Raw genomic sequence first — 27939 nt, 5'->3', positions numbered from 1 at the left:
ATTTTACTGTTGTTCGGTCGACTTACTTATACTAATTCAGTTAAAAATATACATTTTATAAAATTCGGCTAGTTGCAATACCCTGTACAAGATCGCTTAATAATATTACAAAAAAAGTGAGCTAGTGAGACTATAATTGTCTATAATTGGTCTAAATAATATTTATTTATTTTAACTTGTCACCGTAAACTTTGTGCCCACGAAAAAGGGCACTGAAGTCCTGTTAGGAAGATGAGAAATTATATCATTTATCAAATTAAATATTCAAAATAAAGTAGCAGGAAAAAAGCGACATATAATACAGGACGATTTTACCACAAAATAAACATCAATCATGAAGACATGTAATTTAGGAAGAGAAAGAGGTGGTTTTAACAAGATTTCGGGACTAAATGCATCACTATAATAACATATTCCAGGTAAATGTGTTTTTTTGTTTTGTTTTTTTTTTCTTCCGCAAAATGACTGTTTCGAAGCGCGCGAAACGCCACACGCTGGTGACGCCTGATGGTCAAAACGGTGTAAATGCAACGAAAACTCAGCCAAAAACATCAGTAATACACCTTTTAAAAACCAACTGCAATTTTTTTATTGAAGTGTCTGTATAATATGTGCTATTTTATTAAATAGTAGGGATTGTTTATTAGCTTAATCGGACTAATAACAAAAGTATTAGCTAAAACTATATGCCACTAATTTCTCTACAAAAGTAAAAAAATAAAAATAATACATGTAGACATTAGTGGTTCATGGGTACAGAGACCATTGAAATAAAGGTTTTGAAGCGCCATTACTACATCCATGCACGTGAGGAAAGGAAACAATAGGTGGCGCAATGTGCCTATGGTGTGGGAAACGCCAAATACTCCAAAGAAGAAGAAGATAGAGAAAGATACAGCGGCAGAATCCGTTGGTTGAACTAAAGGGAGCGAAAATATTCGCAGTAGAGCGAAATTTTCTGGATTAATAATGAAACGCAGCTACCCCGGCGAAGCTGAAAAAAGAAGAGACAAAAAAGAATGTGGTCAAACACCCCAAATTCTCCTCCTTCTCGTCACACAAACTCCACGGCTATTGGTCAACACCGTCAGCGTTGCAGCAGCTCCAATCCAAAGGACGAGTTTTACCTCTCTCCCGAGTCCGGCCCCGGAAAATAACAATGTGCCGGTGAGTGTAGCTCACGAACAACACAACACAGACACAAACAACACACAGACAGTGTTAATGAATGATGACCCTGCTTTCTGACCAAAACATCTGTAGGACAAAGAGCGCGGTGAGCTTGTTAGGAGAGGGACAGTTGAAATCACAGATGATTTCCCAGTTAATTAACACCGATCATTACTCATGATTTTCTTTCACGTTGAGAAAATACAACATTTACAAGATCACATTAAGATTTTGACATACGGTTTGTTTACAAATGTAGAAAAAAGTTTACCAGGGCCAGTGCTGGGTAGTAACTGAAATATGTAATCTGGATTACTTAATCACATTCCAAAAATTATATCGCCTACTTGTAATTAGATTATATTACATTTTAAAATACTCGCAGGTTACATTTTTATTGATTAACGTTACATGATTACTTGAAGCTGCAGTCCATAACTTTTTTAGTGTTAAATATATACATTTTGTAAATTATGAGCAAGTACATCATGAATCCATTTTCCAAACCGTGTTTTTGTCTTATCCTGAATCACTATGGTACATCTATAATAAGTGTTTATATTGGGACTATTTTAGGCTGGTTCGGGTCGTACCGCTGCGGAGTAGTACAGTACCTGCGCGACTTGTCATAGATATAAACAGAGAGAAGTAGCTCCGGCTACAATGTTCTTCCGCAGTTCTGTTTATTAATCGCTAGAGCGCCAAAAGTTACGACTGCAGCTTTAATATTAACAAAATGGCGGCAAATTATTCACAATTTATTGATTCTCACTAATTCTTTTTTATCGTTTAAATTGTCCTTTCTAAAACAGCCTAGTGCTTATGTTCAAAGTCTTCCCATCAGAGGCCACACAGCATAAATAAAATATTTAATTTTTTGGGGTTTTATTTTGAGTGTTTTTATTTTAAAATTTTACATTTTATGGTTTAATTCATTATTACCTTTTCATCAACTTACAGAGCCCCCCGCAGTTCTTTCACAAAGCTCAGTTTGGGAAACCCTGATGTAATGTAGCGTTTAATGCATCTTCATTTTGTAGATGACAAATTTTCAACATTTTTTTTTCTCTTTGTATATTTATATCACTGTAGTACATGATTATCCTATTCAGGTCTATGTAATAAACAGGTTAAGGCTAAAAGTGAGGTCAAAAGTAGATCTAACAGTCGTCTGATTACATTACCTAAAATGTGTGATGTAATAAATTATGTTTTAACTACAGTTTTTATGTAATTTGTATTCAGTAATGGACTACAGTTTGTAAGTAATCTACCAAACACTTACTAGGGCCCATAGATCACTATCTAATGTAAAATAAATATTATTTTCTTATGACAATAAATCAATGCCACAGCTTATACATGATTAATTTACTTAATTTTTCACGAGGTGCAGAGATTTCCTTACATAACATAATCATGAAAGATACATTCTGTTTTGACATATATACATGTGTGTAAATCAATATTTTGAGAAATAGAATTTCTTATTCATATATTATGTATATTTTTGCTGACAGATGGTGTGTGTTTGTTTAACCTGCACAGATACATCGGACAATACTGAGGCGAGGACATGATCCTCTTCTCTCCATTGAGAAATGCTCAAGCTGCTGCAACATGTTCCACTGTGACTACTGTAAAATGCTGCATAAACATTTACACGAGGCAAAAAATCACGTTGCAAATCATCTTCGAAATGCTGTTCAACAGGAAGGTATGTGTGAATTAATTTAAATTTCTTTATACAGTTCAAGTAAAAACATAATGACAAATGATTAAAGGGGTCCTTGATTATGATTTCACTTATTTAACTTTAGTTAGTGTGTAATATTGCTGTTTGAGCATAAACAACATCTGCAAAGTTACAACGCTCAAAGTTCAATGCAAAGCGAGATATTTTCTTTTACAGAAATTGCTTTTGCAGTTGCATTCTAAAAGTTCATCCTGAGTCTCTCCATCAGTGTCGACTCCGGTTTGAACAATGTAAGGCTGAACACCGTTACTGACAATCCTCATTTTGGCTGCGTGAGATTCTCCAGCTTTGTTGTTGTTGAGCAACTGAAGCACGCGCTGTTAAAGCTCTGCCGCTTCATCCCAAAACCTCTACAGAATTGCTGCACTGAACTGCATAAAACATTATTGTAAAAATGACTAATAACTATTGAAAATATTCTCTCTACATTTTAGGTTTTGTCATCATCAAGTGTGGTCTAGGCTGCAGACAAACGCCACATTTTCACTGCTGCTACTGCACGTCAACATTAATCAGAAGGGATGCTCTGATTAAACATTTAACAGCTTGTAAAAATACATCATACAAACAGCCTCCACCCATAGTGCCAGCAGCAGCAGCACCACCACCACCTCCATCCACAGCAGAAGTACCTCCATCACAAGTGCCTCCATCCACAGCAGAAGCACCTCAATCCCCAGCAGAAGAACCCCTATCCCCAGCACAAAGATCTCCATCCACAGCAGAAGCACCTCAATCCCCAGCAGAAGAAGAACCCCTTTCCCCAGCAGAAAGACCTCCACACACAGCAGATGGACCTCCATCCCCAGCAGAAGAAGAACCCCTTTCCCCAGCAGAAAGACCCCCATCCCCAGCAGAAGAACCCCCATCCGCAGCAGAAGAACCCCCATCCCCAGTAGAAGAACCCCCATCCGCAGCAGAAGAACCCCCATCCGCAGCAGAAGAACCCCCATCCCCAGCAGAAGAACCCCCATCCCCAGCAGAAGAACCCCCATCCCCAGTAGAAAGACCTTCAGACACAGCAGCAGCTCCTCCAACTCCAGCAGAAGGACCTCCATCCACAGCAGCTTCATCATTAGCAGTAAGATTACACTTCCGGCAGCAAGTCAGGGTTGCTTGCCCACACTGCGACATTCAAATAAATAAAAGGAACCTGCTGGTTCACATAAACAGAAGACACAGGCACAACACTTTGTGGAAAGATTTGATTTCAAATAATAACAAAGATGAGGATGTGGAAGCTTTTTTCTGCTACAAAATAAAAAAGGTAATTGCGACTTTTTATCTCCCAAATCTGATTTTTTTTCTCTCGCAATTCTGAGTTTACATTCCAACTTTATATCTCACTATTTTGAGAAAAAAAGCCACAATTGTGAGTTTAAAAACTTGGAATTGTGAGGAAAAAAGTCAAAATTGTGAGTTATAAAGTTGGGATTGTGAGAAAAAAGTCAGAATTGTGAGTTATAAACTTGGAATTGTGAGTTATAAACTCGGAACTGTGAGGAAAACACTCAGAATTGTGAAAAAAAAACCCCTCAGAATTATGAGTTATAAATTCAGAATTGTGAGGGGAAAAAAAGGCAGAATTGTGAGTTAAAAATGGAATTGTGAGAAAAAAGTCAGAATTGTGAGTTATAAACTTGGAACTGTGAGGAAAAAACTCGGAATTGTGAGATAAAAGTCAGATTTGTGAGTTATAAACTCGGAATTGCGAGAAATATAGTCGGAATTGTAAGTTATAAACTCTGAATTGCAAGGAAAAAAGTCAGAATTGTGAGTTATAAACTTGGAATTGTGAGGAAAAAGTCAATAGTGAATTATAAAGTTGGAATTGCGAGAAATATAGTCGTAATTGTGAGTTATAAACTCGGAATTGTGAGAAAAAATTCAGAATTGTGAGTTATAAACTCGGAATTGCAAGGAAGAGTCAGAATTGTGAGTTATAAATTTGGAATTATGAGTTATAAACTCGGAATTGTGAGTTATAAACTCGGAATTCTGAGGAAAAAGTCAGAATTGTGAGTTATAAAGTTGGAATTGTGAGAAATAAAGTCAGAATTGTGTGTTATAAACTTGGAATTGTCAGAAAAAAGAATTAACTTTTGTAATTCCGAGTTTATAACTCACACTTCTGATAATAGCTTGCGATTCGGACTTTTTTCTTGCAATTATCTCAAAATTCTGAGGAAAAAAGTCAGAATTGCAAGATGAAAAACTCACAATTTTTTTATTCCATAGCGGACACAAGCTTCCATATGTTCATGCTATTAATAGCGCATTAAATGAGCTAGCTACTACTTATCCAAATGGTGCGGCTGAAAATCGATACACAGGTGGACATTGCTTATGGCAACTTTTAGTATGTGTTTTTGTTTAGCCTGTTTGTATTTTTGCTGACAGATGTTAAAATGTTGTTTGTTTACCCTGCACAGATGCATCAGACAATACTGAGGCGAGGACATGATCCTCTTCTCTCCATTGAGAAATGCTCAAGCTGCTGCAACATGTTCCACTGTGACTACTGTAAGATGCTGCATAAACATTTACACCAGGCACAAAATCATGTTGCAAATCATCTTCGAAATGCTGTTCAACAGGAAGGTACGTGTGAATTAATTTAAATGTCTTTACACAATTCAATTATACTGTGTGTGTAAGTTTATCAATCCTTCTGGTCATTTCTCCCTCGAATTTAAAAGTAAAACATATAAATAATGGTGCTTGCAAAGCAAAGCATCACGATTATCATCTCACATGCTTATGTTTTTTCTTCCATACACATTTCGGCATCTAACTCGTCCAGCACCGTTTGTCATAGACCCATGAATGAGGTGTCAAACTGTGGAGCTTATTGAGGAGAATACTGCTTTGACTTTTATCAGCGATTAAAAAAAAAATAAATAAAATAAATAAATAAATAAATAGGGCAAAAAAACCCCAAAGACTTAACATTGCACAAATTTTGTGAGATCATATTTCCAGATCAGAATGTCAGTTCACCCAAAAATGAAAATTATCCCATGATTTACTCACCATCAAGCCATCCTAGGTGTATATGACTATCTTCTTTTAGACGAACACATTGGAGATATATTTAAAAATATCCTTAGTCCAAGGTTTATAATGGTTGTGAAGGGGGAAGACCAAAAAAAATTCATTTATCCATTATAAAAAATAATCCATACGGCTCCAGGGGGTTAATAAAGGCCTTTTGAAGCAAAGCTATGAGATTTTGTAAGACAAATATCCATATTTCCTGTGAGGAAAAAAGTCAGAATTGTGAGTTATAAACTGGGAATTGTGAGTTATAAACTGGGAATTGTGAGAAATATAGTCGGAATTGTGAGTTATAAACTGGAAATTGTGAGAAATATAGTCGGAATTGTGAGTTATAAACTGGGAATTGTGAGTTATAAACTGGGAATTGTGAGAAATATAGTCGGAATTGTGAGTTATAAACTGGGAATTGTGAGAAATATAGTCGGAATTGTGAGTTATAAACTGGGAATTGTGAGTTATAAACTGGGAATTGTGAGAAATATAGTCGGAATTGTGAGTTATAAACTGGAAATTGTGAGAAATATAGTCGGAATTGTGAGTTATAAACTGGGAATTGTGAGTTATAAACTGGGAATTGTGAGAAATATAGTCGGAATTGTGAGTTATAAACTGGAAATTGTGAGAAATATAGTCGGAATTGTGAGTTATAAACTGGGAATTGTGAGAAATATAGTCGGAATTGTGAGTTATAAACTGGGAATTGTGAGAAATATAGTCGGAATTGTGAGTTATAAACTGGGAATTGTGAGTTATAAACTGGGAATTGTGAGAAATATAGTCGGAATTGTGAGTTATAAACTGGAAATTGTGAGGAAAAAGAATTGTGAGTTATAAACTCGGAACTGTGAGGAAAAAACTCGGAATTGTGAGAAAAAAGTCAGAATTGTGAGTTATAAAGTTGCGCATTATAAAGCTTGGAGGAGCAAGGATCATTTTAAATATACTCTGATTGTGTTCGTCTGAAAGAAGATAGTCATATACACCTAGGATGGCTTGAGGGTGAGTAAATCATGGGATAATTTTCATTTTTTGGGTGAACTATCCCTTTAAGTTAGAAATATATTCAAACTATTTGCGTTTTCTTTTAATCATGCCATGTTTTCAGAAAATGAAGCATAGATGAAGACACGATTATGAAGTATGTCTAAAATATGTGGAGAAAAAAAAAGATTCACAAACTCTTAGTCACTATATGTAAATTGCTCAACAAATGATTAATATTCCCTAGCCTCACAGTTGTAGACTAATTACCTGAAGAAAATGTATTTTATTCTTTTATGTTGCTTTTTCCCCTCCTCTGTTTTACCTAGGTTTTGTCATCATCAAGTGTGGTCTAGGCTGCAGACAAACGCCACATTTTCACTGCTGCTACTGCAAGTCAACATTAATCAGAAAGGATGCTCTGATTAAACATATAACAACTTGTAAAAATACATCAGACAGACAGTCTCCACCCATAGTGCCAGCAGCAGCACCACCGCCTCCATCCACATCAGAAGTACCTCCATCCCGAGTAGAAGGACCTCCATCCACAGCAGAAGTACCTCCACCAGAAGTACCTCCATCCACAGCAGAAGTGCCTCCATTCCCAGCAGCAGCAGCATCAGCAGTAAGATTACGTGTCCGGCAGCAAGTCAGGGTGGCTTGCCCACACTGCGACATTCAAATAAATAAAAAGAACTTGCTGGTTCACATAAACAGAAAACACAGTCACACCACTTTTCTGTGAAGATTAGACTTCCAGTAATACTGAGGATGGATGATGTTTATGTAATTTTTTGTTGTTTTGTTTTGTAAAATGTCTTGTTTTAACCTATTAAAATCTCATGAAAAATGTGTTCTTGAAATATACTAAAATGAAATTTAGTATTTTATTAATATCTTTCCGAGATTAAAGATTATATTAACTGCACATTTTTCTGTTCGAGGTTAATATAAATAAATTCAGCAACATTTAGTGTGGTGTATTACATTCATTAATCAGATATGATTCGGATATATTCATAAATAGCTTACATAGCCTTAAAAATAAATTAAATAGACTTAAAAACAAGACAGGGGCGCACAGATTGCTGAAAAATACTAGAGAAAGATAAGGCAATTTTAACTATGCCAGCGTCTAAAATTCCATACAAGTTTCTCTTTTTTTGCTTCAATAAACGTGTTTTTCATTAGGTTGAAATTCGCGCTGACGAAAGGCTTGTAATAATGTTAACAGCCAGTGATGGCGCTTCACAAAGGTGGAGCTGGACGTCAAGCCCCGCCCATTTGGCTCTGCGCCACTTGAAAAAAAAAGGTATTGTCACGTGGTAGCCGTTAGTTTTCTCAGCGCTGTATTAGGATGAACCAATCACATCCTATTGTGATTATTGGATAAGAGGAATATTTATATTTTGATAGAGTTCTGTGCGGATTTCGATGTAATAATCATTTTAAATTCTATATATAAAACGATTATACTTTCTTGTGTCCAAACGTCTTCGATAACCATAGAAACGTCCTGTGATTTGAATGTGAGCCCTCAAAACGTTTTGCCTCGTAGTCACGGGTAATTCCAGCATTTGTACACCATGTAGTTGAGTCACTGTAATCAGTCGGATGTGTTTTGAGTTGACTAGAAGCTGACAACACTGTTTAGATGTTTCAGTTGTTTTCTTGACCGCCGCGCGGCGCCACAAACGCGATTGTAAAGCTCACGCTAAACTGCGCTACTCTCATTGTTCGATCGTCACGTAATGGAAAGAGTTACTGCGTTTTTGCTCAAAGTAAAGAAATACTTTATGAAAAACTCTTCACGGACCTGTTGAATCAGCTCTCGAAGGAAATACTATGAATACACAGCGATTTGAACGGGATCTGTGGATTATAAAGATGCTTTAGAAGTACTTTTTGTTCTTTTGTTGGGGGAATGCAAAGGATGCGTTTATTTCTCTATCCGGGACGAAATGCTGGTATAATGTTTTCATCTGGAATTTAGTTAAGCCGGATTTGCAAATCAACTGTTTGTTTGTTTTTTAAAATATTTTTACAGCATGCAAGATGGCTAAAACTTTAGTTATTATGAGGCACTGAACTGAATGTGTTTGCCGGTGTCTCAGTTTATGCTGGACGGGATTTGTGGATTTATGGGTTTATTTTTTTTGCGGCTGAAGATTCTGGTTTTGTGGAATAATGAAACGACATAAATTAAGGGAAGTTGGAGAATAACAACCGGACAGGGAGTTCCAACATGTAACTCTTTATCTACAAATGTAGAATATCGGATATTATTTCCGAGGAAAATTAAGATTCCTGTTGTCTTGTGGTCAGTAACTTTAAAAAGGCTTGAAGATCTTTATCTTGAAGAATATTATTTACCAACAGCCTCAAAACTACTAGTTTTATTAAAGTGCTATGAATATGCTAAGAAATACTGCTGTACTATATACTCAGTTAAGTTATCGAAAAGCTTTTTGTTTAGATTTCATCTGTGCAGTCTGATATGAGGTAAGGGAACCATTTTTTTTTTTTTTTTTTTGCATCTGGCTTGCAAAAGTTACAAAAATGTCCCTGAGAGCCAAAGCCCTCTACACTTTCCAAAGTGAGAACAAGGAGGAGATAAGCATCCAGGAGAATGAAGAGCTGGTTATTTTCGACGAGAACTCTGTGGACGGCTGGCTACAAGGTGAAAACAGCCGAGGACAGCGAGGTTTGTTTCCCGCCTCGTACGTCCAGATCATTCGGCTCCGATCCGGGTCCAACCTGACGGATCAATCCCTCAGTTCACCTGGAAGCTCTCCTGGTAAGGATTTGTCGTACATCCACACACCTTCCACGACCTTGCCAAGTGACGACGATGACGACTGGGACGACTGGGATGAAACTTCAACGGTGGTTGAGGATGAAGACCCTCGGAGAGGGGTGGGTGCCAATGGGCATTCCCAAAATCCATATTCCAACCCCAATGTCCACTACCGAGCCAAGCCGCACATGGAGCGTCAGGACAGCATGTCAAGCAACAGGAAGGGCAGCATGGTGGGAAGAAACTTGAACCGATTCTCCAGCTTCGTGCGCTCAGGTGTGGAGGCCTTCGTACTTGGTGACGTTCCCATGATGGCCAAGATCGCCGAGTCGTACTCCATCGAAATGGGCCCCCGGGGGCCGCAGTGGAAGGAGAGCCCTCAACCCTTCTCCTGTTCCATTGAAGACCCTACCAAACAGACGAAGTTCAAAGGCATTAAGACGTATATCTCGTACCGCGTGACCCCCAGTCACACTGGCAGGCCAGTTTACCGCCGCTACAAGCACTTTGACTGGCTGTACAACAGACTACTGCACAAATTCACGGTGATTTCCGTGCCGCACCTCCCAGAGAAACAGGCCACGGGACGGTTCGAGGAAGACTTCATCGAGAAGAGGAAGAGGAGGCTCATTTTATGGATGGACCACATGACCAGCCACCCTGTGCTGTCTCAGTACGAGGGTTTCGAACACTTCCTCATGTGCGGAGATGACAAACAGTGGAAACTCGGGAAGAGGCGGGCAGAGAAGGACGAGATGGTCGGGGCTCATTTCATGCTCACCTTCCAGATTCCCAGCGAGCACCAGGACCTTCAGGACGTGGAGGAGCGCATTGACTCCTTCAAGGCGTTCGCCAAAAAGATGGACGACAGCGTGATGCAGTTGACGCACGTCGCATCAGAACTAGTCCGCAAACACCTTGGAGGATTCCGGAAGGAGTTCCAGAGGCTGGGGAATGGATTCCAGTCCATCAGCCAGTCGTTCCTGCTGGACCCTCCTTACAGCTCGGACGCCCTGAGCAACGCCATCTCGCACACAGGCCGCACCTACGAGAACATCGGGGAGATGTTCGCCGAGCAGCCCAAATACGACCTGTTTCACATGCTGGATAAACTGTCGCTGTACCAGGGCCTGCTGTCCAACTTTCCAGACATCATCCACCTGCAGAAAGGTAAAGTGAGCTCGAACAAACTAAAGTATGTTTAAAGGGATAGTTCATGCATAATTGAGTTTCTTTCTTCTGTGGAAGATATTTAAAACTGTCTCAGTGTTGTTTTTGGCCATACAATTAAATAAAACTATAAAAACATTTTCATTACTTGAAATAAAAGTAAATCTTAAAGGGTTAGTTCACCCAAAAGTGAAAATTCTGTCATTAATTTCTCACCCTCATGTCGTTCCAAGACTTTCGTTCATCTTCAGAATGCAAATGAAGATATTTTTGATGAAATTTGAGAGATTTCTGTCCCTCCATATACGGCTACTGACACTTTGACGCTTTAAAAAGTTCATAAAGAGATCGTAAAACTAATCCATATGAATTGAGTGGTTTAGTCCAAATTTTCTGAAGAGACTCGGATCGCTTTATATGATGAACAGATTGAATTTAGGCTTTTATTCACATATAAACATTCATTAACTCACATCAGTTATGGTAAATGGAAACTCAAAGCCTGTTTGCTTGATGTGCGAGAACCAATGAGGTTCATTTTCGTGTTACGCGTCACATTTGAGCTTCCACAAGAACCAATGAGGTTCATTTTCGTGTTACGCGTCACATTTGAGCCTCCACAAGAACCAATGAGGTTCATTCTCGCGTTATGCATCACATATGAGCTTCTGGAAGAACCAATAAGGTTCATTCTCGTGTTACGCAGCATCAGTGTTGCCAAGTCTGCGGTTTTCCTGCAGAATTGGGCTACTTTTACACTGTTGCCACGGGTTGTTTTTCATGTCCGTGGGTTGAATCGACCACAAATAACGTGATATATAGACACTGGAATGCGAATTTTACCAGGGGAGCCCCACCAAAAATGCGGATTTCATGCAAAAAATCTAAATAAGTGGTTCAATGTTGTTTTGTACCCCATTGACATGGACAAGAACAGTTGAAACATTCTTCAAATTATTTTCTTTTGTGTTCTAACGACATGATGGTGATTAATTGATGATGGGATTTTTATTTTTGGTTAAATTATTGCTTTAAGTAGACAGATTAATGTCAGAGTTGATATATTTGCTGATAAATGGGTTAAACACTTTTCAACACATTGGTGTAGAAATTCAGCATTCATGATTCATTGTATCACCTCAACCTTTTAAAATAGTTTCTACACTCCTTAGTTTAGATAGTGTGCTTGTTCCTGAACCTATTGACTTGTTCAAATGTGGGGCACACAGCTGGACTGACCCAGTGACATCATGCCTGTAGGCAGCCAATCACGTGTTGTTATTTATGAGCAGGGGTTAGTGGGCCTCGCATTGTGGACTGGAGTGAATTTTGCTGTCGATGATGTCAGGTCTCAAAGGTAACTTGCAGAGGCATTTTAAAGCTGAAAAGTGATGCGTCTGACATTTACAGGCGGTTAAGAAAGAGAAAATTCTGGCCCTGCTCCTGACGGGAAGCATCCTCCTCATTCTCAGTCTAAATCACAGGAAGTGGGGGAAATTAATCAGTGCTCTCAAGTCCAAGACATTAAAGCTCAATCAGTTTGTGGCTCAGACAAGCTTCCACTTTCATTATGATCCTTTTGTGGAATGTCGTAGTGATGTTAAGAATGTCTCGCTCATGAGAGCTCAGACTTAACATATGCTGACATCCTGACACTCAGTAAGGGCCAGTATTTACACTGCGGGATGAAATTTGGACCTGTTTGCACCTGGTCACTTTATGCGCTCTCACTGATCGGATAGCTGTCCAGTTTGTTAAAACTGTTCCATTTACACTTGGCCACATAAATGTGTTTTCACAAAATGAATATAAATCCGACCTTCAAATCCGAGTCAAGTCAACAAAAGCAACCGATATGAGCTGCATTTTATTAATCATAAGCTAATTTCAAGATTAAAGACTGCTATAGGAGAGTGAGCAGCATCAGCACTGGTAAAATCATTTAGTTTCACTATTTTTAATGAGGATTTGAGCTTCAAGATGCGATGCCGAACTTTCAGTTTCATTTGCGGCAGTTTGTGTGTCGGCTTGCTAAAGAAATACTCAGCAGTGGCAGGTCATATATGTGGCGATACGTGTTGCAGTAGCGCTGTCATATCTGGCTACGAGAAGCCTATAACACCCTCTCACATGTTTATTTTTTATCATTTTGGGAGAATTAAAATTTGCATATGTAGCTTCAACAACCAGATGCATTTACACTAGTTTCATTTGGAATTCGTCTTAAACCACCTTCTGAAGTGGTTTGAGTGATTTGATTTACTCACTCCAGAATTAAAATTTCCTGATAATTTACTCACCCTCATGTCATCCAAGCTGTTTACATCTTTCTTTCTTCAGTCAAAAAGAAATTAAGAAATTAATTCCGGGATTTTTCTCCATATAGTGAAGGTTCAAATTGCAGTTTCAGTGCAGCTTCAAAGGGCTCTACATGATCCTAGACGAGGAATAAGGGTCTTATCTAGCGAAACGATTGGTCATTTTCTAAAAAAAAAATAAAAATTTATATATTTTTTTATATTTGCTCATCTTGCACTAGCTCTGCGATGCGCCACGCATTACGTAATCATGTTGGAAAGGTCACGTGTGACGTAGGCAGAAGTACCGACCCAGTGTCTACAAGAGCGAACGTGCAAAGACTAAGTCAAACACCCTTTACAAAAAAAAATAAAACGATGTTGGAAAATTTTGAAGTTGGAGGAGAAAATGAGATGGAGTTTTTTGCCCTAACGTGTGACCTTTCCAACGTGATTACGTAATGCGTGGCTCATCGCAGAGCAGTGCAAGACGAGCATTTGTGGTTTAAAAGTATATAAATTTTAATTTTTTTTTTAGAAAATGACCGTTTTGCTAGATAACACCCTTATTCCTCGTCTGGGATTGTGTAGAGCCCTTTGAAGCTGCACTGAAACTGACATTTGGACCTTCAACCCGTTGGTCCCCAGTGAAGTCCACTATATGGAGAAAAATCCTGGAATGTTTTCCTCAAAAACCTTAATTTCTTTTCGACTGAAGAAAGAAAGACATAAACATCTTGGATCACATGGGGGTGAGTAAATTATCAGGGAATTTTAATTCTGAAGTGAACTAATCCCTTAAATCCATCTTGAAAGCGTCATTTACACCTGGTCTTTTCACGATCAGATAGCTATTCAATCAGAGAAAATGCATGAAGTGACAGTGTAAACAGGCCTTTAAGCCCTGTTCAGACTATCAGTCGAAATCCAGTTTTTGTGCATATCCGATTACAATCCAGTCATATTTAGCAAGTGTGAATGTCAATGATTTGAGCTACATTCATGTGTGGTTTGAAATCCTATTCATATTTCTTTCAGTTTGACAGCTCTAATCAGATTTCGCGTGGTTTATCTCACTTTCTCAGGCCATGTAAAATGTAAACATGTCAGACGTTGTTATAAGAAATATGCTGAAAGCCATGTTTTTTAAATTAAATGTAGTGATGTTATTTCTATCAAGAGGTGCATCAGTTTTTAGCCATGATCTTGTATTAATGAGCACTCTGTAAAGTCTCCTCCAGCACATCCCAAAGACTTTCAGTGAATTTAAGGTCTGGGCTCAGAGGTGCCAATTCACGTGTGAAAATGATTCTTCATGCTCCCTCCCAACCATTCTTTCACAATCTGAGCCTGATGAATCTTGACATTGTCATCCTGGAATATGGCCATGATGTGTCTTCCTACATGGTGAAGAAATGAAAAGCTACACAATCCATAAATTAGGGTTAAAAGAGCTGTTCCCAAACATATAACATGCTAGAATCAATAATCACAGCAATAATGATCCAGTCATAGACTCTTAAGTGTTTGCCTGTTTAAATCCAAACAGCAGCTTATTTTAGCAGGGCAGTGTGTAGCGGTCATAAATCAATAAATAGGTATAATAAAAATAATTGTAGCTAGCTGTGTCCAATCCTTTGCCTGGTATTTATGTTTTTACTGATGACTTTTAATGATTTTAATGATGTCAGTAAAACATGCACTTTGATTTACATACAAAAAGTGTTTCTGATTGTCTTAAAAGAGTGATAGAGAGGGTCTGATTCCTCACGACACCTGAATCAGTGATATCTGTCAGGTAGTTGGGTGTCATTTCACGTTTGTCATTCAAACTGTAATCAACGTGAGGATTTAATGTTGTTAAACAGGTTAGTGCTGTATTGTGGTGAGATCAGAAGATTGTGGAGGAGAACAGAAATGTGCATCATCCTTCCTTGTTACCGAGTTTGCTGAAGGCGTGATTAGTCACATGACCGAGGCGCATGCCTGACCCCAGATTTACAGGTCAATGATTTGGAATCAATGGAATATATACATATACATTTATTCCCATAAAGTAGAAGTGACTTCAGAGTCCTTAAATCATTATAGTGCCTTTTAGGTTAGTTAAAGTGGCATTATTCTCCAGAATTAGTACTAATCAAATACCCACCCTAAGCAAACAACTGACATGTGAGTGTGTTGAAAAGAGGCCAGAATGATTGCTCCAGTTTCACATCCACACCCTATAACGGTCGTAACATGATTACTGTTCATGTTCAGACACAATGGATCTTAGCGTTCAATGGATAATGGTGTTTTTAAATAATCAAGTTGCTAATAGCAACTAATGGACACAGAACACGCCTCCTACAATAGAAGTCGATTAGAGTTTAGTATATTGCGCTGCTGATGTTAAACACAGGAAGAGTTAGAGCCAGTGTCTCTGATAGCAACAGTCATTCATTCCTTGAATCAGTGTTATTTTGGTATCATTGACATATTATAGTTTTTATGAATATTTTAGTTTATATATATATATATATATATATATATATATAGTTGTTTTATATTTAATTGGCTGGACTTTGAAGATGTTTTGTCAAATCTTTTTGGTATATTAAATCAATAACTGTTGCTATCTGGGAAGATAAATGATATCATCTAAATTAACTGGTTTTATTAAAGTCCCCCTGTAGACAAAATTACATATTTAAACGTTTTTTCTTGTGAAAAAAATGCCTTAAAATAGCTTGAATGTAACTCTACACCCTTGCCTCATTTAATATACGCAGATCTATAAATATGCAAATGAGCCCCGCCTCCACTCGCTCTCGCACAAGCTCAGAGATCCACTCGGTCAACTTACTGAGGTAAACGCTGCACAATGGTATCGCTTTACAACGTCGGACACATGACGGTAATTAATATGATTAGCCTGTAGCTTGACTACGTTATCAAACAGCTAACAATGTGTTGCTAATGTTACACAAACCATGTTCCCGTTCGCCATATCAGAGTCTGTCAGTTGCATTCTAACAATCAGTATCCTTAGAAACGCTTTGAACAACTCAGAACGTCAGTGGAGAAAGACATATAGTTCATCATAACATCTTAATATTCATCATACACCCGCCATATTGCTAAATCTACCCGATTTTTCATATATACCGGGATAACCTGGCTTCTCTTGAGACTCCCCTGTTAGTTTGCTGTTAATGATATGCTAAAGCCCGCCGGCACGTTGACATGATTGGTTACAAGTTAGTTTATAACGTCACAGACACCAGCGATTTCAAACCGCAGGTTTCACTGCAGTTTTAAAGAGAAAATACTCAGCAATGGTGTTGACTTTGCACATGGTTTGTCTTAAAGCTTATTAAAAACACCACATAGACAAATAAACAACATTAAAAACTTGATTTTCACCACAGGGGGTCTTTAAAGCCAAACATATTATTACTAATATTGCTGAATTAACTTAAATACATTAATTAATACCAACAAAACTATTTGTTATGGGTTAAATCTGATAGAAATAGCTATTTAAGGTAACAATTGCAGGTTACCACTTTTTATGATGTAAAAATAGTCCGAAAAACAACATGAAATGGCATTCGTAATGCATTTAATGTCTACAAAGTGAATATTCAGAATATTTAGCAGGAAATAACGTGGGGTGAGACTTGATTTTATATGTCGAGGTTTGATTGGATAGAAACATGTTAGGCTATGATAATATTTGTTCATAGTAATCTATATATAACAGTAATATCAAGGCTTATTTATATTGATTATTTCAGCAGATAATGTAATTTTAGTGGCGAGAATACTTAAAATAAGGTGCAATATCATTCATTAAAGGAAGTAAATAGTCTATATTTGAGTTTAATATTTCTATCTGATTAAATTGTGTTAGTTTTGTCCTCTGATCTACCTACCATCTATGGAGACCCTAAAGGGGCCCGTCCTGCAGTTAGGGGACTGTAAAAGGTCTATAACGTTTTGACTCCGCGACACGTGAAAATTGAGCATCTGTTTCTCTTGTGAGCCGCACGACAGCACAGGGAGAGATCAAAGAGAACTAATGAACTGAGGAAAAACAACACATGACCCAGGGAAACAATAACAGCCCTCTCTGAGCGCGATCCATACGGCGTTTGCGCGTCCCAGCCAAAGAGCTGTAATCAGATCCGCCGTGGGACGACAGGACACTTGACCTGACGTCCAGAAGTCGGCTTGAACCTGACCAACTCCCCGAATTAAAGGCTACAGAAATATTTAGGTCTTCCAAAAGCAGTGGGATGTGAATTTGGATTTTAATCCATAACACCTCCCACGTTAGCAAATAGGGAGAGAATGAAAAATACGAGTAAAAACAAAAGGCGTTCCAGGCCTTGGGCTCTGTGTGTACAGTAGTCATGAACTCTTTGGCTTGTATGGGTGTTGGTCTGATTTTACTGCCAGTAATACACACTCACACACACACACTCATCAGAGTTGTGCATTTTTGTTGCTTTTAGGTTTGAAATAAAGAGGAATAACATGTCAGGGCAAGACCTTGAATTCCTCTCCATCTCTGAGCTGCTCATTGGCAGGAACTGAGCCCGTTTTGTACATGCATGTGTCTTAAATAATCAGGAAGTGTAAGCAGGTGTGGATGAACCGGAGAAGCATACAGGATGGCAGATGGTTGCTCCACACCTGTCCTGTAATCATAGAGCAGCTTTTACTCACAATGGTATACTTTAGCCACACTTAAGGAAGTAATTAATGCCATTGCATTAGATATCAAACTAAGTGGCATTCGCAAACAATTTCAGAGTTTTTTTGAGAACAAATAGTTAAGAGAGAGTTAGTTACTTTGCTTCACAACCATGTGGTCCTTTGCAGGAGTCTGAAAGATGTCACATCCTGTCACATGATACTGACCTGAATTACTTGATCCAAAATGTTCCCTTTAAATTGGTTACTCCGAATTACATCAATGAAATTCATTTTTCCGTACATTCTTTCTCATAACAAAGCAACGACTTCTACACATAATTTTAATACCATTTTGCACTATGTTGATATATGATGTTATAAAATCATGCCAGAATAAAAAATATATACATTTATTACATTTTAAGATATTTTAATCACTAATGAAATGGCTGTATTGGCCTTTGGATGGTTAAATCGAATGACCTTTTGACACTTCAAAATCTTTAGCAAAAGCATGTAGCAAAATATAATTAAAATCTTTTGGATTCAATAAAAGAGATCTAATTATACTACACTTTGGATGTCATATCTTTGTTTTTTATTATTATTAAGGCCTCTGGACAAAAAATGACCCGTCACGTCATTGACCCGTTTATATTTATTTCTTTCATGATCAGATCAGTTTTTGATCAGTAAAAACTAATAAAGTGATCAAGTGTACTGGATGTATGAATTTCACTCGGGTGTCCTAGCAGAGTATCAACATGCCATGTTAGAAAGTGTCCAAATCTTAATTAGAAAAGCATACATTTATATATTAACCTAATATACTTCTTTTTGTATGAGTGTTTTGCTTGTGCAATCTTTCTGGCCCACCGTTATGGTTTGTTTCTCCCCTTCTGGTGTCTGAGAATTTGCTCTGGGATAAATTGAGCTGTGACTGTTTTTCCAGTCTGAAATTCCTCTGCGTTTCCACGGCGGTGCTGTTAGACACATTAAATGCAGCTCTGAGGCTTCAGGTCAGTTATTCTTTGTGCTGTTAGCATTCATTTCACCTCAAAGACTGAGAGAAAGCTCACTTCTGACTGCAATTAGCATCATGCTAGCCTGTGGTATATTATTTAGTTTGTTTGTGGTATCAGATTGAGGTTTTTCTAATTTAAGAAAAATAACAAGTAAGTTGTAAATCAAGAGTATGAAGAGCTTTAACGATTTGTTATGTTTACTTGAAGTAACTTGCGTAGGAAATGTTAGCTTTGCAAGCTAATTGGTTAGCCTGCTTACTGGAAGCACTACATAAATGTTTACTTTAACATTTTGCTTCATTTAAATAACTTGAAATGTGATTATATAATACTTAAGACACTATTTTACTGCTTAATACTATGTGGAACAATAAGTATGGTTTTTGATTAGACACACTGGCTAAAATACCCCCAGAAAATCATTTAGTTGTCAAAAAGAGTTTGTTTTCCCTCAGAGTAAACAGAAGCCATATATACTAGTGTTTATATAGGAAAAACAAATAAATAGACAGTCACTGACCACAAAAATGATGTTCAGACATTTTACGTAAGCTCAACTTCCTCTTTTAATGGCTCTGTTGGCACACGTACAATAATTTTGCATGTTCGAAAATACAGATTTCACTTTATACCTGTCATTCATGGCGTACAGTAATGTTTAGCATGTCTGCGGTCCATTAGAGAGGACAAAAAAATTAAACCCACTTTTAAAGTTTTGCTTGCTGAACATCACAGTGAGCAAAACCAAATGTTTGAAATGATAGAAATGTGTCTTCTTTCGCACAACTTTGATAATAAGAAATGTTTCTTGAGCAGCATATTAGAATGATTTCTGAAGGATCATGTGACACTGAAGACTGGAGTAATGATGCTAATAATTTAGCTTTGATCACAGAAATAAATTACATTCAGACTTGCAACATGTACTGAACATTTCCTGTCCTCTTTTTAAATAAACATCTTGCGTTTTGATTGATAAACATGAGGTATTATAATAAATCTGTCATATTGAGCGTGGCTTTGTTGAATTCAGTCCTCAGACTTGTGTGTGTTCGAGTGAACAGAGAGAAAGTGTGCTAGAGGTCAGAGCTGGGCTGTGCCTGGTACCACTGGACACTTCTTCTTGTCCCCCCGTCGTGACTGTTTCATTGTCCTCTGGGATAAAGGAAAACATCCAGGAAAATAGGTTGTCTTTGAGTAGTAATATGTTAAATGTGACAAAAAGCACAACGTCTATTCAGTATGCTGGTATGCGGAGATTAGCCAATCATTACAGAGGTTATTTACATGTAATTTGCATACACAGTTGTTGTGTTTCAAATGGTATACTTTCATAAGAGATGAAGACTCATTCATATCAGTAGTGTAATAAAAGCTGTTTATATCCTATGTGGGTGGCCATGTTGAGATCACATGACCAGCCGAGTTTGACAAAATGAGCAGCTTTATCTTCATAACCCTTTCATAGTGTGGTGACACGACTTTTTTTTTATGCGAAAAACCTCAGTATGGAAGCCAATTTTTGCCACATAAGACAAAATTTGGTAAATTGATATGACATTTTATGAAATTGAAATTGACATACTTAGTCATAATTATGAGGATGAAAAGTGAAAATTGTGAGATAAAAAGTCAAAATTCATAATTTCAACCTTTATGTCATGATTTGTCATGATGTGTCATGTCATATAGACAAGTCAAAAGGACATTTTGAGATAAAGATGAAATTATGGCAATTATGTGGTCAAAATGACACTAAGTCAATTGAGATAAATCAAAATTGAGATGAAAAGTCAAAATTATGACAAAAAGTAAAATATTTTTTATGTCATAAGACTTTGTATGTCATTATTTCGACTTCTCAAATCATCATGAGATAAATAAAAATTGAGATTTTATCATAATTTTGACTTCATCTCATATTTATGACTATGACCATTTTTGATTATGGGTTTGTGAGTCATAATTTTATTTTTTATAGCTTTTTATCTCATAATTATGATTTACCAAAACATGATTTTTTTAAATCAAACTTTTTTTACCAAAATGCTACAAAAAGTGTAGAGATGTACTCAGTGTGGTTAGAAATTATTTCCAAAAATAAATATGCAAACTGCAACCTTGTTCACGGGGCATAATATTGTCCTATTTTAGATGTTTGGTGAGGGAATGCAAACACAAGGTCTTTGCATACAGACATTTGACTGTACTCGTTTGTTCTCTGTGGTGTTTGCGCAGTGGGTTTGAAATCCGCCAATCTGTGAGCTGAAAGGAAATAAAGTAATAAATTGCTGTGTATCAAATCCCAAACACAAAGAACACCGGGCCAGACTTCCTGTGTCAGATTACAGGTGTGTACAGCACTGTCAAACACTGACCTCTGATCAGCTGTACGCGCTCGATATCTAATCCGTCATGCTGTCTCTGACGATCTCTGTCTTCTGTGCTGCAGATGGACACAGCATGTGATGATTTAGTGGATCTGTCTGTTCAGGTCTCCAGATTCAGTCGTATTTCTCTGAGTCCTGTGACTCAGCGGCTCCGTTCAGATCTCAGACTCTCAGGAGCTTGTGAGTGTTTGCTCTGTCACAACAGGACGTGAATGATTAGAACCGGTTGCACTGGAAACGTGAAACAAATATGAGACAAAAGGCACTTTTATCTGACAGCTGAGAAAGATCTGAGGTTCACAGAGCTGTGAATTTTTAAAAAGAATTTCTTATTTTTTGCCAATACTGGAGTCTCGTTTGATTTTTGCTATGCAGAGCAAGTGTTACAAAAACAAGTGTGATGTAATGTTCGAATTCTGGGTACGATTATTTCGTTGCGGGTCAAGTTGACCCTAATTGGATTCAATACAATTCACACACACACACACACACACACACACACACACACACACAAAAAAAAAATCACACTATAAAAAACAAAACAAACCAGGTAAAAACAGTTAATATAATTACTTCTCACACATTTTTAACCATTTGTTTAAAAAAATATGAATAATATAAACAGTATTGTAGCAATTTTTTTTATTTAAAATTGTTGATTGTTTTTTATTTTATGTTTTTGTTTCATTTTTGTGTGCTTTCCCTGAAGCTCAAACAGCAGAGCATAGCGCTAGCAACGCCAAAATCATGCGTTCAGAAATGTACACCTTCAACATAGTGTATTTTTTTTTTGGATAAAAGTGTCAGCCAAATGCAAAAATGTAAATTTAAATACCGTCAGAGGGTAGTTGAGAAAATGACATTAAAAATTACATATATTTTTTTTTTAAATTTTGAGTCTGTGCAGCTGTGGTTAACCATGAAATTGAGGGTCAAATTGACCCGCGAACATCAAAATCATCAGAAATTTTGTACACGCGTTCCACAACACCTCAAAGTGTCAGAACAGGCATGCTTATGACCCTAAATGAGAAATTGTCACAATATTTCCAAAAATGTCCTAGGTTAACCAATATTTCCGACAATTTAAGTGAATTTTCAGCAAATATTGTGTAAAATTGTTTAAAAATTACATATATATATATATATATATATAATCTGTAATATATATACAATTTATTTCTTCTACATATTATTGAATAACATTTAGTAAGTATAATTAGAATCGTAAAAAAAGCTTTACGATTCTGGATAAAATGAGAATCATGATTTTTTGGTTTCAAATAGAGATCACGATTCTCCCACGATTCTGAATATACAACCAAGCAAAATAACATGTAATTTACTACATGTTATTTTGCTTGGTTGTATATATATATATAGGCCTAATATTATTTGTTTTACATTTATTTATATATATTATTATAATATATATCATTAATATAGCAGTAAATTATAATAATTAATCATAAAATGTACATTTAAACTACGACTTTGTTTACAGGACATCATATTCTTTTAATTTACTCACTTTAATACTTAAATATATGTTATTAAATATATGTAGTGTGTGTTTAAATTATTTAATTATTATGTTTTCATTTGCTTTTATTGTGAGAAAACTGAGATAATTATGAGATAAAAAATCTTATCATGATATGAGTAATTTTATACACATTTATTCTTATTTAACTTACAAAAATGATTCAAAAGTGATTTCTCTCTTTTGTTGTTTGATTAATATCAGTGACAGACGGCAGCAGGTTTATTAGGATGCTGTTAGGATCCGAATGAACGGATCCAATATACTCTTTCTCAACTGTTTATGTTCACTTAAGACATAAATGACTGTGTTTACGAGGATACTTGCAAAGAACGGCATTTAGAAGTGTGTATTTAACCGTTCAAGACCAATTAGGCGACAAAAAAAGAACTCTGTTCAGTACTCACACGCTCTATGAGCAGCGGCTTTGCATAAAGCAAAATGGGTTCTCTTTCGCTGCTTACTATGTTTCAACAGTGTAAAATCACTTGTTTTCAAAACACAATGCTTAAAAACGCATGCAAATGATAAATGATGCAGTACGGCAACATCACATGAGCAGAACCGCGATAGAGATCATAGTCTAAAATCTCTACTGGTTGGCAAATTTCTACCGCTTAATCGTGTCTACCAGTATATCGTCTACCCCTATAGTAGTTTCCCATATGTGCAAAATTTTGTAAAAAATATTTGATAAATCAGTCTGATTTTGGTTGTTAGACACCTAGCGGTGTGCTAAAAACATACATAGTTAAAAGTTTTCCTCATCGCCATTGCTAGTGGTTGACTAGCAGTTAAACGAACACTCTTTTTTGAAAATAGGCTCATTTTCCAACTCTCCTAGAGTTAAACAGTTGAGTTTTACCGTTTTCGAATCCATTCAGCTGATCTCCAGGTCTGGCGGTACCACTTTTAGCATAGTTCATTGAATCTGATTAGACCGTTAGCATCTCGCTCAAAAATGACCAAAGAGTTTCGATATTTTTCCTATTTAAAGCTAGACTCTTCTGTAGTTACATTGTGTACTAAGACCGATGGAAAATGAAAAGTTGTGATTTTCTAGGCCGATATGGCTAGGAACTGCGTAATATCATTGCGCCTGCTGCACCCATGGTACGGCAGCAAAGTTCCTTGATCATTACGCCGGAATGAGAGTATAGTTCCTAGCCATATCGGCCTAGAAAATCGCAACTTTTCATTTTCCGTCGGTCTTAGTACACAATGTAACTACAGAAGAGTCAAGTTCTAAATAGGAAAAATATCGAAACTCTTTGGTCATTTTTGAGTGAGATGCTAACGGTCTAATCAGATTCAATGAACTATGCTAAGCTATGCTAAAAGTGGTACCGCCAGACCCGGAGATCGGCTGAATGGATTCGAAAACGGTAAAACTCAACTGTTTAACTCTAGGGGAGTTGGAAAATGAGCCTATTTTCAAAAAAAGTGGAGTGTTCCTATAATGCATATATTTCTAAAACCTCTCTCTTCTGCTTCCTTTCAGGTGCTTTTGCAAAGGTAAAGGAGTCTCAACGTATGAGTGATGAGGGAAAGATGGACCAAGAAGAAGCAGACGGCATTCGTAAACGCTGCAGGACTGTGGGATTCGCCCTGCAGGCTGAGATGAACCACTTCCACCAGCGCAGGGAGGTGGATTTCAAAGAGATGATGCAGGCGTACCTTCGCCAACAGATCGCCTTCTACCAGCGCGTAGGTCAGCAATTAGAGAGAACCCTTCGCATGTACGAGAGCCTCTAGAGCCTGACCTTTGGCCTCTGGACCGTAATGGAGATACAACTCTCCTGTGGACGGATATACGAACACTTTTTTTTACTCCCAGAGTTGGAATTTTTGAATTCCAGACAGGATTATTTGCAAGAGAAACAGGACATTCTCGCTTCTGCACTTAAAAATGTCACTTTGAACTCCAGAAACCAACAATACAGTTGCCTTTGATAAACCATACATGTATATTGTATCTTCATGTTTTGAATTTTATTTAAATGCCTGTTAGATCAGTTTTTTAGATTGCCTGCTAGATCAACTTTTTTCATATTTGTCAGTTGTGCGAATGACGTTACCTGTGTGTTAGCAGGTGCAGACGCTAGTCAGACTCCAAAAAAAGTTGTTTACGCATTAGCTTGCTAAAACACAACTATCTCTTGAAACATCAAATTGTGACACCGTGTCTTATCCAGGCGCAATGCAAAAAAAAAAGTGTCAAATGCTGAACGTTAAATTTTCTGTTTATGTGTTGTGCCGAGTTGCTCCGCCCACACTGAAATCTCATTGGTCCAAAAACCTGTTCCAGTTCACTGTATATAGAGTGCAACAATCGGGTTTCAGAAGTAAAAACTTCATTCATTTTCTCCATAGGGAAATAACTTATAAATCTTTAAAGACATACTGTGAGCTACGAGATTGTTAATAAATGGTATTTGCTTCTGTTGAAGCCGTCAGCCCGCATTATTTTAAAATCGTGTTTAACAGCGGAATTCGTGGTAAAAAACTACATTACCCATGATGCTGTACAGAAAATTCCACCAATCAGAGTCTCTACAAGCAAAATGTGCCAAATTAGCTATTTAGCTCCGCCCACTCCTGTGAATATATATACATATTATATAATCAACATAATATATATATAATCAACATTTTAAAAATGAGTGTTAGAAATTGATTATGCTGTTCGCAATGCTTCATGGGATTGTAGTTCTTTCCCTCACTAAAGCCATTATGTACTCAGTCCTGTACCTTTATTGCTTCAAATCAAAGTTTTAATGTTGTGATTCACCTAGTCATGGCTTATAATGCTTAAACAAAGACTTTTTTAAAATCCCTATAGGAAAAATGAATGGGAAAAACACCAAAAGTGGGCGGGCACTGTTGCACTCTTATTAAAGACAAAATATGTTCTGATTAGCTGGGATTTGTTGCAACATTTCGCTTTTAGTGACGATAGAAAAATTACTTGACGCTTCAAACGTTCAACTGCTAAATTAGTTTGGACTAGATGAGCAAGAATTAAACCCACATAGCAGGTTCATGTGGCTTCTGCTCACTTCCAGGAAGTTTAATTAGATAACACGTTAATCCAGCTCCCCTTCAGGCAGAAGATTCTTGAGTTTACGCGAAGGTATGTTTTCTGATCTGATACAGCGAGAGTCATATGATATTCATCAGCGATTCAGATGAATCACAGCAGGCTTGACCGCTGTACGGTCCTAATTTCTTCTGGTGTTATTAAGACAAAACATGTTTTTGTGAATTCCTGGGCAAGAATCCCCACCCAGAGATTCTGTGTATCAGATGGAAACACTTCAGTATTAGCATTAGCATTTAGCCTAAATGTTTGTTCAGGGTGTTTCAAAGGCAAAATGGAGCTCATATCCTCCTCTTCTCCTTTTTGTGTGCCCTCAGGAAAAAACTTGAGAGGACTTTGAGCTTATGTTAATGGGTTTTGTTTTAATTTCCTCAAAAGTAGGCTAATCTTTATTTTTAGTTGCTAGTTTTAAGGGGTACAGTGGTTTATGTAAGTCTCAAGGCTGCAATCTGTGGTTAAGAGTTGTGATTTTTTACAATGCTTTTGGTTTAACTGTAAAACTTGTCTCAAGTTTCAGCTTGTAAACTTGGATGTTTACTGTTTGCACACTTAGTAACTGAGGACCAAAATGTAAACCTTTGGTTTTACCAATGTTTTACTATAAACATACTAAAATCGGAGCAGGTTTGGGCACAAGCAATGTAGTAATAAATAATAGCCAACATGAAATCAAAATTGACCGTTTACTTTCTTAATACACATGAATGCTGTTTTTTCAATGGATGAAATCAAATTTAACATTTAAGTTTTGGCGCTCTAGCGGTTAATAAACAGAACTAAAAGCGTCTTGCGGAAGAACATTGTAGCCGGAGCTACTTCTCTATTTATGTCTATGACGAGTCACGCAGACACTGTGCTACTCCGCAGTGGTACGACCCGAATCAGTCTAAAATAGTCCGAATATAAACACTTATTATAGGTGTACCGTAGCGATTCAGGATAAGACAAAAACACGGTTTGGAATATTGATTCATGGTGTACTCGCTCATATATTTTTTTGTAAATTTTGAACACAAAAAAGTTATGGACAGCAGCTTTAATATCAAAATATGTTGTATTATTAAAGTAAAATGGGCTGCGAGCAGCATTTTATGTTGACTTTAATGTGATCCCCGTGAAGAATATTTTTAAGAACTGACCGCTCCTGTGGTTTGCAGAAGTTGTTTTGGTGTCCAGATGTTTATGTGCCCACAGAAGGATCTGGTCATCGCTTTCGAATCAGTTAAAGCAACACTGAAACATCCCGTAGGGGATTTCTTTTCTGGTAAAGCAGGGGGAAAATGCACATAAACAAAATCCTCTGCTCTTAATTATCTGGAAAACGTTGGAACGCAAACAGACGTGTGTCAGGGTTGCGTGTGTCCGCTTGGCGACTTCACACAAATTCCGGGGTACAGCTGAGCTCAAACGCACAGCAGAGTTCCTCACGCGTTAGTCATACCAAAGCAAAGACGGTTTTCCATGACTGGGCTAATCCAAATATTCCCTTTTCTTAATGGTTTTCTTGCGTTTCGTACTACAGTCAACAGCAATGTCACATCAGAAGATGGATTACACACATTCATAGAGACAAATCAAGCAAATAAGAACAACAACTGCAGAAATGGACACCATACGTTTCTTGAGGTAACAGTAGACCTCACACAGATGATTTTGGACTCTGTTAGGACGTGTGAAGCCGCGTCCAGCACATTGCTCTGTGTTTACTCACTGTAAGGAGGACAGTAGAATTTATATAATGTGTAGATTTTACACTTTTACACAATTCTGGTGTTCAACAGGGGATCTGAATAAAGAGATCTCAAAATGGATTCAGTGTCTTGTTTGGTTTAAACTTGCAGGGAACGTTTTTTTTCTGGAAAGCAAAGATTTATGAGTAATTGCATTCTGTTGCAAACCACCAATAAAATGGCTCTGAGATTTGAGTTAAATGGTAGAAGTAGCAGCGCCAGCAACATCAA

General features: G+C 37.2%; 1 protein-coding gene and 1 long non-coding RNA gene across 4 annotated transcripts; one reads left to right on the top strand and one right to left on the bottom strand.

The window, feature by feature from the left end:
- The first annotated feature begins 111 nt into the window (after positions 1-111).
- Positions 112-27789, top strand: snx33 (sorting nexin 33). 3 transcript variants are annotated; one of them, XM_051883868.1, is made up of 4 exons: positions 112-1167; positions 2719-2887; positions 7297-10937; positions 24380-27789. In XM_051883868.1, exons 3-4 carry the CDS (start codon positions 9530-9532, stop codon positions 24631-24633), a joined length of 1662 nt encoding a protein of 553 aa, XP_051739828.1. In that variant the 5' UTR covers positions 112-1167; positions 2719-2887; positions 7297-9529; the 3' UTR covers positions 24634-27789. The 3 variants fall into 3 exon arrangements, with proteins under 3 accessions (XP_051739828.1, XP_051739827.1, XP_051739829.1); XM_051883867.1 differs by lacking the exons at positions 112-1167; positions 2719-2887 and adding exons at positions 3862-4007; positions 5359-5527; XM_051883869.1 differs by lacking the exons at positions 112-1167; positions 2719-2887 and adding exons at positions 4035-4193; positions 5359-5527.
- Positions 19496-22420, bottom strand: LOC127507025 (uncharacterized). Its single transcript, XR_007928218.1, has 2 exons — positions 21324-22420; positions 19496-21210 (listed from the first exon to the last, which is right to left on the bottom strand). It is a non-coding gene; the product is annotated as an uncharacterized LOC127507025 (long non-coding RNA).
- Positions 27790-27939: the final 150 nt, after the last annotated feature.

Source organism: Ctenopharyngodon idella, chromosome 24 (assembly GCF_019924925.1).
Source record: "Ctenopharyngodon idella isolate HZGC_01 chromosome 24, HZGC01, whole genome shotgun sequence".
In the NCBI taxonomy this organism is placed as follows: Eukaryota; Metazoa; Chordata; class Actinopteri; order Cypriniformes; family Xenocyprididae; genus Ctenopharyngodon; species Ctenopharyngodon idella.
Note: the sequence above shows the minus strand (reverse complement) of the source record. Positions and strands in the feature narration are given on the sequence as shown.

Bases quoted from the DNA above. Each gene is read 5' to 3' on its own strand.
- snx33 (XM_051883868.1), top strand. From the start codon at position 9,530: ATGTCCCTGAGAGCCAAAGCCCTCTACACTTTCCAAAGTGAGAACAAG. The intron at 10,938-24,379 runs GTAAAGTGAGCT...GCTTCCTTTCAG, and splicing joins CATCATCCACCTGCAGAAAG to GTGCTTTTGCAAAGGTAAAG.